Below are 12,209 nucleotides of genomic sequence, written 5' to 3'. Positions count from 1 at the left end.
ACACCACTAACATGTTTTTCAATTAAAATAATTTCCCTGTCGATTTTCTTTGAAGTCCATCTTTGGTATTGTTGTTTTTTGCCTTTTCTGTTCTTCTCTATAGTGTGCTCTTAATTCAGAAGTGGCTTTACGAGTTGGAGGCAACTTCTTTTATGATCCTCAGCCTGAAGACATTCCAGCAAACGTTATGCTCATAGCAGGTGGAGTAGGCATTAATCCTTTATTTTCTATACTGCTCCACATTGCAGACCTTCACAGAACTGAAGAGAAGAAAGGAAGTGGTTGCAAAGTGGGAACAACCAAACTCTTTTATTGTGCAAAAAATGCACATGAACTTCTGTTCAGGGTAGGTTTATTATATAAGATTGCATAATTTGCTTTAATGGCTACAAAACATCCTTAATTTTTTTTTTAATTTGAGAAGACAGGAGCTACTGTGGGTAGGAGGTTGATGGAAAGTAGTGGGGCTGTGTCATACACATAGGCAGGAACAGAATTTTCTATTTTGGTGAGCAGGAGGTGTTTTTAAAGTTAATTTAGGGCTTACGTTTATAGTTTGCAAACTTTGTGCTCCCCCAAAATAAAATTAATAATCATATTAGGAAAGAAACAATTATAATCATTTATTTTAATATGTTGTTAAACTATGTGGTACTTCAGCTGCTTCAGGTAAAATGAAGAGCAAAGCCCAGAATGAGGTTTTTTTTACTTGATCTTCACAAGTTTGATTGCATTTTTAAAAAATGTAACTTTGCTTCCTCAAGAGATCCCAACATATTTTGAGAACCCTGATTAACACTCTTGGTTTTATATATTTCTTGTCTTTCCTGCTTCACAATGACTGTTGTGTTATCAGAGGGAGCATTGGGAATTACAAAATAGGAGTTCAGGCCTAGATAATGTCTGGGACATCAAGTTGCTCATTGTATTGTTCCTACTGTATACCAGATTTGCTTCAGTTGTTGAAGCAACTTGGTAAAACTGCGCATTATGCAATATTAGGTAAGAGGAAAAATGTCAATAGCATGTGTTGTATTTTCTATTGCTTGACTTGAATTGAGCAACAGTAGTATAATCTTTTCATTTTCAAATCAAGCCAACTACATTTGCAGCAGGCCTCTGATGTCCAGCCCAATCAAGATACTGTCAGCTGGAAGTGCTGTTGTTCTGACAATCATTTAGTGATTTTTGGAAACAGCATATAGGGATTTTAAAACACAGTTGTTTTCTAGTAAACTTTAAAAGGAGTATGCTGCTTCCACATGTTCTTTCTTTACTTTGTATTTCTTTTGCTGAACCTACAATTGAAAGTATATTCTAGGTAAGGAGGAGATCTAACCTTCACGGGGCTAGATTAGAAAGTAGCTGACTATTGCTTGAGAGTTTATTTGTACAACTCAGCTCCATTATAAGGAATTGTTGCCTGAATTTGAAGTCATATATAAAAGAGGGAATTAGTTATGCTACTTTTTTCTTATGATGGGTGCTCAAAATACAATATTTGTATACTGTTCTTCAAATTTATAGAATCTGGACTATACAAACAACACATCTGCTTTGATTTATTTGACTGTGGTATGACTAAATATCTTGCACATTCCAGAAACAGATTCTTGGTTTGACAAATGCATTTCCTGGAAAGATCACATGCAGTTTCCACGTTACCAAGCAGAATTTGCCAATTTGTGAGAAACTTCTGCCTTACATCAAGGGTGTGTATTTTTGTGATGCATTTAAAAAAATGTAGCATTCAGGTAGTTCTCACTTAATGACCTTAACTGAGACAAAATGGTCAGTAAGTAGGAAACCACATGGTTAACTCTCTTGAAGTTTCTTTCTCTCTAATATTTCTACTCTGCCTGAAGGCAAAGAATAATAGAATAATAGTAGAAAGGGACCTTAGAGGTCATCTAGTCCAATCCCCTGCTAAGCAAGAAACCCTATTTTCATTTCAGACAAATGGCTGTCTGGTCTCTTCTTAAAAATCTCCAGTGTTCAATCACACACAACTTCTGGAGGCGAGTTGTTCCGCTGATTAATTGTTTTAACTGTCAGGACATTTCTTAGTTCTAGGTTGCTTCTTTCCTTGATTACTTTCCCTAACCCTAACCCTTCAGGTGCTTTTGAGAATAGGTTTACCCCCACTTCTTTGTGGCAGCCACTTAGATATTAGAACACTGCTATCATGTCACCCCCTAACCCTTCTTTCATTTTACTAGATATACCCAATTCCTGCAACTTTTCTTCATATGTTTTAGCTTCCAGACTGCTAATCATCTTTGTTGCTCTTCTCTGCCCTCTTTCTAGAGTCTCAGTATCTTTTTTATATCATGGCAAACAAACTGGATACATCATTCTAAGTGTGGTCTTACCAAAGCATTATAAAGCAGCCTAGAATTGTGTTGGCTTTTTTGGCAGCTGCAGCACACTGCTGGCTCATATTTAAGTGGTTGTCCACTGGGACTCCAAGATCCCTCTTGTAGTTACTAAGCCAAGTACTACCGTGTTTCTCCAACAATACGGCCTCCACCAATAGGAAGCCCCACCATGTTTTATTGGCATAAAATCAAATTAAGCCCCTCCCCCCAAATTAAGCCCCATATTAAACATGCGAAATGGGGGGAGCGAGAGGGGCTTGCCGTTAGTAAGTACTTTTGTTGCATGCCCGGATATGGTGCTGCCTGCGTTGGTGGGGCACTTCCTTATCGGAGACCTTCCACCGTTGCTTCTCCCTTCTCCCTTGCCCCTTCTCCCTTGCTGCTGCGGCGTTTGGCGCAGCCACGTGCGGCCAGTCAGGGCTCCTCCCTGCAACCGGAGCCCTGAGGAGACACTTGGCTTCAGGCGCTCCCGTCTTCCCTTTGCTTTCGAAGGTAAGCGGTGTTTTACAAAGCCTCCCCTGCCCGAGAGGGCAGCCCAGCCACGTGGGGAGGCTAATTTCCTGGGGCCTCTTCCGTTCCTCCCCCGACCTCCCTACGCTGCGCGCCTCTGACGCGCCGCTCCCTTCAGCCCAGCGAGCTCTTCCACCTCAAAGAAAGGCCAGGCGGGCGGCTGCGAGCAGCAGCAGTGGGTCTGAGCCACTCGCATGGCGGAAACAGCCACCACCCGTAGCCCGACACGGGGAGAACGAGCGAGGTTAGCGCCCGCCAGCCGGGCGAGATTTGGGAACGAGGGGCAGGAGGAGGCACGCACACACCCGCGGCTCACTTTCCCAGCTTTGCCCAGCCCTTATGGCTCTGGCGCGGCCCTGGCAGGATGAGCGGAGGGTCCGGCGGGAGGCGCCGCTGCCCACCAGGGCCGCGCCAGAGCCGTAAGGGCTGGGCAAAGCTGGGAAAGTGAGCCGCGGTGTGTGCGTGCCTCCTCCTGCCCCTCGTTCCCAAATCTCGCCCGGGCTGGCGGGCGCTAACCTCGCTCGTTCTCCCGCGTCGGGCTACGGGTGGTGGCTGTTTCGCTGCGAGCGGCTCAGACCTGCTGCTGCTGCTCCCACAGCCGCCCGCCTGGCCTTTCTTTGAGGTGGAAGAGCTCGCTGGGCTGAAGGGAGCGGCACGTCAGAGGCGCGCAGCGTAGGGAGGTCGGGAAGGAACGGAAGAGGCCCCGGGAGATTAGCCTCCCATGTGGTTGGGCTGCCCTCTCGGGCAGGAGGCTTTGTAAAATAATTCGCTTTACCTTCGAAAGCAAAGGGAAGACGGGAGCGCCTGAAGCCAAGTGTCTCCTCAGGGCTCCGATTGCAGGGAGGAGCCCTGACTGGCCGCACGTGGTTGCGCCAAACGCCGCGGCAGCAAGGGAGAAGGGAAAGCAACGGTGGCCCGAACCCGAAGGTCTCCCGAATATCCAAGCTGTCGCCGCCCGCCCACCCACCCGAGGATGCAAGGGGGGAGAATTAGTCACCCCGAAAAGACGTCCTAGCCGTTTTTTCGGGGGTCAAAAAAAAATAAGGCCCGGCCTTATTATGTGAGAAACACGGTACCTATTCTATTCCTATGCATTTAGGGTATAGTGTAAATCTGTCAAAAAACCTTCTGTATCTTGAGCCTATCTTCTGGAGTGTTGCCTATTCTTGCCATCTTGGTGTCACCTGCAAATTAGATGACTTTTCCATCTATCCCCTTGTCTAAATCATTGATAATTTCTACAGGCAATCTCTTTGTAATCTTTTCCTCTCCAATCTCTCCGCTCTACTGAAGGGGGGAGGAGTAAGGTAAAGGAAACATAGGCTATAGAAATCATTTGCTTTTTTTTTGTCTTCCCTCTTACAGAGCAGAGGGCGGGAATGTAAAAAACACAGGTCAGACCCAGCACAACATGTAGGAACACTGTAAAGGTTGAAAATGGCCTATTAAAGGTTTTTTCCCCCCCAGCACTGTTGTTAACTTTAAAAGGTCTGAACAAATGGTTGAGAAGTGAGGACTGTAAAATATTGAGGGGAGGAGATTCATTATGCAAACTATGAATGTTTATTGAAAAATGTGTCCTTGTATGGACAACAAAGTTCATTCCCAGATGGGCACTGGAGCAAGTAAGGATCCTTATTCTGAGTAGGAATGTTATGTTTAAGAAATTTAACAGTTTTCAAACTTAGTCAATATGTTTTTGCTTGCTGTTTATTCTTATTAAGATATATGGGTAGCCTTTACAGATATTTCTTTTAATGATTGATTCAATTTCCTTGATACTAGCTTGATTAAAGAAAATGTTTATTGCAAATGTTTAATTTGGCATTATATTATTAACAGCAATTAGAGTTTGGCTAAAACATAAAGGACTATAAACACATTTTTGTAAACTTTCTGTAGTAGCGGAAAAGGACCTAGCTAGCATCTTACTTTCTCTTTGTAAATTATTATACACTAAGCAAGCATTGGAAAGACACACTTCCAGGCATTTTGACATGATTGAAGCATCTTTTAAAATGTGAACAAATCAACTTCCTCTGGAATTCTTGTGTGGCTTCTTTAAAGAATCTCCCTGGCTGTTTCAAATGCATGCATATTCACTGCTGCTTCATTAGTTCTAGCAGAAGTGTGATCCATGTAAACTCATGCCTTCTGGAAGATCTGGCTGCTCAAGGAGAAAATGCTTTGCTTATGCCAGCATGATTTATGAGGCTCTCATTTCAAATAATTATAGTTTTATTAAATGTCTTCATAAATGTTTTCTTAACTCTGTGTATTCTCTACTAGAAGGAAGATTATCTGGAAGTGACCTAGAAAAATGTATCTCCAAGAATACTTTGTGGTACATTTGTGGACCACCTCCAATGATAGAATCCATCTCCAAGCTGCTTGAAAACCTTGGGGTGGTTCAGAACAATATTTTCTTTGAAAAGTGGTGGTAGCACACCCAGTACCTCTCCAGGCAAAATAAAAATGAAGACATAATATATGCATTATTGCTGATGAACACTGAGAGCTTATTAAATCAAGAAATTACATTAACAGAATTAAAGGAAGCAATCCAAAAACAGAAGCCAAATAAGACCTCGGGGCCAGACGACTTACCAGGAGAATTATATCAAACATTAGGAGAATTATTGGAACTAGTATTACAGGAAGTATGTAATGAGGCCTTGTTAAATGCAAAAATACTGGAATCGTGGAGGGAATCATATATTACCTTGATACGGAAAGAAGAAAAATTTGATTAATTTTTAATCAAATCAAAAATTATAGACTAATATTGCTCTTGAATGCCGACTACAAAAATTTTATGAGTATTATTGCAGGAAGGACAAAAAGGATTTTAAATGAAATTATACATAGTGATCAGAATGGATATCTACCGCAAAGACAAATAAGAGACAATATTAGAATAGTAATAAACATATTAGAATATTATGAAATGCAACCAGGAAGACAAGTGGCCCTTGTCTTTCTGGATGCACAAAAAGCATTTGATAATTTAAATTGGGAATTTATGGTACGTCAAATTAAGGAAATGAAGTTTGGAGACAGATTTGAAAAATTAATAGAACAGTTTATTCTTCTCAAAAGGCCAATATAATAATAAATGGAGATATAACAAAGGCATTTAGAATAACAAAAGGAGTCCGACAGTGATACCCATTGTCACCTCTGCTCTTTATTTCGACACTAGAGACGTTATTTAAAAATTAGGAATAATTCAGAAATACAGGGAACAAAAATTAAGAAGAGTAAACTACAAGCATTCGCAGATGATTTGGGTTTTTTTATTGAGGAGCCACTAGAATTAGGCCCAATTTTGATAGAGGAATTAGAAAAATATGGAGAGATTTCAGGATTTAAAATCAACAGAGACAAAACCAAAATGCTAGTGAAAAATATAACAATTAGAAATAAAAGGGAGTTAGAAAAAGTAATGGGACTACAAATCACAAAAAAATTAAATATTTAGAAATATGGCTAACAGCAAAGTGCTCCACAATAAAAGAAGACAACTACACCAAATTACTCAATCAAATTTAAAAAGATTTGGAAAAATGGGGGACTCTACTATTATTGTTATTAGGAAGAATAGCGACTATAAAAATGAATGTCCTGCCAAAGGTTCTATATTTATTTCAAACAACTCCAACAAAATTAGATAAGAATTTTTTTAGAGAGCTTAATAGAATAATCACAAAATTTGGGCAGGCAAAAAATTCCAAATAAAGTTAAAAGATTTACAAGATAGTAAGAGCTGAGGTGGCCTTGGGCTTCTAGATTGGGAACTATACCATAGACAGCAATACTTGTATGGATACGAGATTGGCTCAATCTAAGGGAAAAAAAGAATATTAACTATAGAAGGGCATCGCACACCTTCCTGTGGGACAAAGAAAACAAGCTATATCTATACTTTTATAGACATAAAATAAGAAATGTGCTGATACAATCATGGAAACAAATAAAGAATAGATATTATTTGAAAATTCCAAACTAGTTATCTCCCTTGGAAGCAGTAATCCACCCCAATATAACGGAGGTTAAGAAAATGGCTAGGTATAGGGAAATTCTAGATGACCAAGGGAATTTAAAGAGCAGACAGAAATTGGAAGAGCAGGGAATAAAACTGGATTGGTGGACCTATATGCAAATTCAAACAAGATATAAAAAAGACAGTGAGGAACTTGGAATAGATAATGAAATACAAAAACTAGATAAAATCTTGATTGGCCCAGATGAGAAATTATTATCAAAGTTATATAAACATTTATTAGAATTTGAAAGAGCGGAAGAAATTGTGAAAGGAATGATGATTGCATGGGGTAGGAATGTTGGACATACTATTGATTTCGAAGAATGGGAAAAGATTTGGAATGTGAATTATAAAATAACCAAATCGGCGGCATATAAGGAAAACCAAGATAGAATGTTCTACCATTGGCATTTGGCACCTTCAAGACTGGCTAAGTTTTACCCAAACTTAAAACCAAATTGTTGGAAGTGTGGACAACAAGAAGGTACCTTCTTTCATTCTTGGTGGACATGCCCTAAAGCGAAAAAATACTGGAAAATGATTCAAATGTGGTTAGAAGAGTTAACTAAAAACAAAATTGATTTTGTCCCAGAATTATTCTTCTTAGGAATAATAAAAAACTATAAAAGAAAGATAAAATATCTTATATTACATATATTAACAGCAGCAAGAATTTCATATGCTCAATACTGGAAGGAAAACTCTACCACCCGAAGCCTTAATAATAAAAAAAAAATTAGAGTGTATGGAAATGGATAAATTAACTATGGAATTAAAAGGGAAAACAGACACAGAATACAATGTAGTATGGGAAACATGGTTTATTTGGATAGATAATAGATATAAAAATAGAAAATGTAAATAATATATAAAATAAGAGGCTATGAAAGTATTATGCATTGTAAGTTTTGATAGGACACGTAAATGTATATATAATGTCACAGCGCTGTTTAATAACTATTGGTAATATTTTATAAATGGAAAAAAATTCAATAAAGCATTATAAAAAAATTGTAATAACATTGGAAATTTATGTGGAACTGGTCTTGGGAACAATCTTAATATTTATTCATTTGCCTGCCTGCACAGTTTATTGGCTGTTTTAATGAACTGTCTCAAGTGATGTTCAAATACCCCTCCCCAATACATAATTTGGGCTAAAAACAAATATTTTTGTCAAATATGTATAGTCACTCATCTCACAAAACATAACTCTGGGTAATAATAACTCTTTGTAACAGACCAATCTGATATTACGGTAACAGTAGCTGGATCTTCACTGAAGGTCCACTGACAAGGAATTGGGGTTGAGAGCAAGGAACAGAATGTGGGACTGTTACAAGACAATGGTTCTATGGACCCTGAGGGTGGCCCGCTTACTGTCTCCTGCCACATATTCCCATGCCCATTACTACTATAATATTATGGGCTGTCTTTATTCCCCTATAATAATTTCATTCTCCAAATCAAACATCCTAAGATGCAGGACCAGAAAACCAAGTCTCCTCATCACACACCTCTATGAGGGTAAGCCGGCCACTCTAAAGGGCTTTAGCTCCAATATTTCTGAGTACCAACACAGCACTCAATCCTCACCACTCCACATACTACCACTCAGTCCCAATCCCCCACATACACACAAGTTAAAGCACATTCAGACATCCAACTAGACATAGGCTCTCTCCTCCACTACTAGCAGTAGGAGAGTTCCCTTCATTAATCTGTTCCCAATTCTCCAATTTCTCCTTCCCAGCTTTCACCCAGAGGAAAGATTAATCATTCACTGAGGCACTCAGTACAGGTGGAGCCATGTTTGGTTGCTTTGCCTAATAATTTTTTTTTAGTTTCTTTCAGATTGTCTTTTGGGTTTGTGTATGCATATTTTTGTAATATACAAAAAAAGTAAATGGAAAGAAAACAACTAGAAAAATATAAACTAACATAATCACAGATATTAAATGTCTATTTTACATACTACGTAATAAGTCTTGTTCAAATGGAATTATGGAAATAAAGGGCCTTTTTTATAAGTAGAGAAATAAATACTTCAGATTAAGATTTTAAATCCCAGGTAACATTTATAATTGTTGCTATATTCCAAGCACAGTAAATCCAAAGTTCAAATACTGATAAACACAATTTTATTTAATTCTATTATTTATATGTCACTCAATTCCAAAATGTTTCAGAGTTGCTTTATAAAATTTAGCATCACATTGACTTCTTTACCGTTCATTCATTTCTACAGAACTGTATTAACAAATGTATGAATAATAAACATCTTCTGAATTGTCTGTAAACATGAAAAATAAATTGTTGAATAAATGGCATTAAATGAAGTGAGTCATTTTAATTTACATTAGTAGAAAACCAAAAGTTATTTAGTGGCAACTCTTCTAACACATTTATTAAAAAAAATACAGAAATCTTATGCTTTATAATGCACTTATTAATCACAAAAATAATACCAAACTTTGATATATATTTTTGTTGAATCAATATATTTAGATTAAAAGAATGATAATTTTTAATAGTCACTCAGGTTCTAGTCACCTCTCATCTGGATTACTGCAGTGCATTCTATATGGGGCTACCGCTGAAGGCTATTAGGAAACTTACAGAATGCAGCTACACAGACAGTTCTGGTGGCCCTTAGGGTAGGTGTTACAAGGTGGCCCATGTAACATCTCTGTTAAATGAAGTTGCACTTGCTGTGAGTTTGCCTCTGGGTCCAATTCAAGATATTATTACCTATAAAGCCCTTTATGGCATGGGTCCAGGTTACCTCAGGAAACATCTCATCCCAATGGGATTGGCCTGTCCCATTTGTACTGGCAGAAGGAGCATACTGCAAACCCCATTGACCAAGGAATTCCAGTTGGCAAGGTCCAGGAGTCAAGCCTTTTTTGCTATGGTTCCTGGACTATGGAACATCGTACCTCTTACAATGAGATCTGCCCCCAGCCACTTGGCTTTCTGAAAGGGTGTTAAAACTGGGCTCTGCCAGTTGATTTAAAGCCAAGATGGGAACATGCCATTCTAGATGTGGTTACTGGGTTAAATAAAAGATCCCATTACCACTCCATTATATATCCCACCCATGTTAGCAATTTCTCTGCTAATCTTAATGCTATATTTTATGGGTTTTTTAAACATTGTTTTACCAGGTATAAGCTACCCAGAGACACATAATGGTGAGAGGGACAGTATATATATTTAATAATTATTTTATTGTTAATATCAAATATCCCAACACTTTCCAAAATTACTGCAATACTTATCCAGATAATATTCTTTAATAATTACATAAAACTATAGACTTGGAATATCTCAAAATGAATCATTTGGGAGCTCTAGAAATTTCTACGGCATCTAGACCAAATTGTAAGATCTGCATGTGTTGCCATATATTGTCATTCAGTTTTAGGCAACCTAATTTTCCCTTGTATTGCCTCAACTTGAAAGAAAGGAAATTAGCACAATTGGGACATCTTCTGGACACGTTCTGTATAACATTTCACTTCACAATAGAAATGAAACCAGAGCTGAGAGAAAGAGAATGCAACTGCATAAGTATTATTAGGTCACGTTCTGTAAAATTGATTAGTAATTTGAACAGGTATTGTATTGCACCCAATTATTTTGAACTGTATAAAAGCATCCTAGTTTTCATGAAGACATCAAGGGTACTTGACATAAAAGAACGGAGTAAAACTATTCATGTAGTAACTCTTCAGAAGCATTTTAAGACAGTTCCACGTTTAGATTGATCAGATAACTGAACAAGCCAGGGAGAGATGAACAACTGAAAATGAGGACAAAGGATTTAAAATTTGAACCTTCAACAGAAATTACAATAAAACTGCAAAAGTGCTTAGTCCTATATGTATAGGAAATTGCTTTTCCGGTATCAGAAAGATTTCTTTCAATTGTGATATTTTTATAACAAAATGTATTTTGAAGAACATGCTAGCAATAATATCGAATTGACAATGCACTATAAAATTGCATGAGTCATGCAATCTGTAGACTACAGTGATCATAGCTCATCCAGTAATCATGGATCATAGAAGACGTTGGATTGAAGTTGACTGCTGGAATCTGGAAATAATAATGTAAAGCTAGCTGCTGAGTCTGTTGACATATGATGGAAAGAAAGAAACAGACAATTAACAAGGTAACAATACACTTAAGTTTGAATAAAAACTCCAAAATACTGAAAAAGCTGAATAATATATTAAGTTATGCTTGCTGGACATGACAAAAACCAAGTTTTCCTTTTGCTAGACATCTAGTGATCCTAACCAGGTTTTACCTCAGTTGTTTAACAGTAAATTTAAAAACTATTCCAGCAGAAATAAATACATTTTAACATTTTACTAATCTAAAATCATTTTGCATGTGTATGCGTCTTGAATATTTACACATATTCACCCACCCTTATATATGCAGGGTATACAGGGTGCTGATATCCCCTAGGAAGAACCAAACTAAAAAACTGTCATATGTCCATCAACTGCTCCATTGATGCAAAATAACCATTACAGCCCTTCCCCACAAATTTCTGAAATTATTCTCTATTTTTTCTTACAGATTCTTCCCTGGATATATTCCACCGATTGGCTATGTAAAGAGAATATTTTTGGAACGCATTAGTTCTCTCTGTGTTCATATAAGCCCCCTCATCCTGTCACGGCCCTGATGGAGGTGAGGGGAAAGGGACAGAACTGTTTGGCTTTCTGCAGAGTAGGACAGGAGGGGGACTCTTTATCAACTTACATAAATACACTAGTGAGGATAAATTTCTTTGAAATACCAATTTTGCTTTCTCTGATCTTGAAGAAATTAATCTCCCTCAAAAGGGAGATTATCTGTGACAGTAACACTGTAAAGCTTAAAGTGGAACTATAAACCAATTTTCTGTAGCAGCTTTTTAATGGAACTATTTCTTTTATAATTTAAGCAGTTGACAAGTGATTGATTCTTTCAGGATATTCCAGTAGCCCATCCATTACCAAAGAGGAGCTGCATAGTCCTACCTTTTTGCCAAAAACCTAACAAAGTCCTCAATTTTAAGGCCTCTTGACTTTTATTACTGAGTTTTATTTCTCCTCACTCTGTAATTCCTTATTTCTTTCTGTTACACTACAGTAACAAGGATATATCTCCTTGATCATAGGATGTCACAGGCATCTGTGTACCTAGTGTTATGGAATACATTTTGGTAGGGATTGTTCACCATGAGAATTTGTCTGCTAGCAGTAGGAAAAATGTGT

The 12,209-nt window shown here is 37.9% G+C and overlaps 1 protein-coding gene across 4 annotated transcripts in view; it reads left to right on the top strand.

The window, feature by feature from the left end:
- The window catches only part of OXNAD1 (oxidoreductase NAD binding domain containing 1), a 28,184-nt gene extending 18,924 nt beyond the window's left edge, over nt 1-9,260 (top strand). For 3 of the 4 annotated variants that reach the window (XM_087946516.1, XM_087946517.1, XM_087946518.1), the window contains 3 exons: nt 104-346; nt 1,604-1,712; nt 5,178-9,260. In XM_087946516.1, coding sequence (XP_087802642.1) covers nt 104-346; nt 1,604-1,712; nt 5,178-5,332 — 507 coding nt within the window. In that variant the 3' untranslated portion in view covers nt 5,333-9,260. The remainder of the gene's footprint in view (nt 1-103; nt 347-1,603; nt 1,713-5,177) is intronic. The other variant, XR_015745823.1, reaches the window with a different exon arrangement.
- Nucleotides 9,261-12,209: the final 2,949 nt, after the last annotated feature.

Source organism: Notechis scutatus, chromosome Z (assembly GCF_049901735.1).
Source record: "Notechis scutatus isolate UNSWTSFEM ecotype Mainland chromosome Z, rNotScu1.2, whole genome shotgun sequence".
In the NCBI taxonomy this organism is placed as follows: domain Eukaryota; kingdom Metazoa; phylum Chordata; class Lepidosauria; order Squamata; family Elapidae; genus Notechis; species Notechis scutatus.
This window is presented reverse-complemented; position numbering and strand designations above follow the sequence as displayed.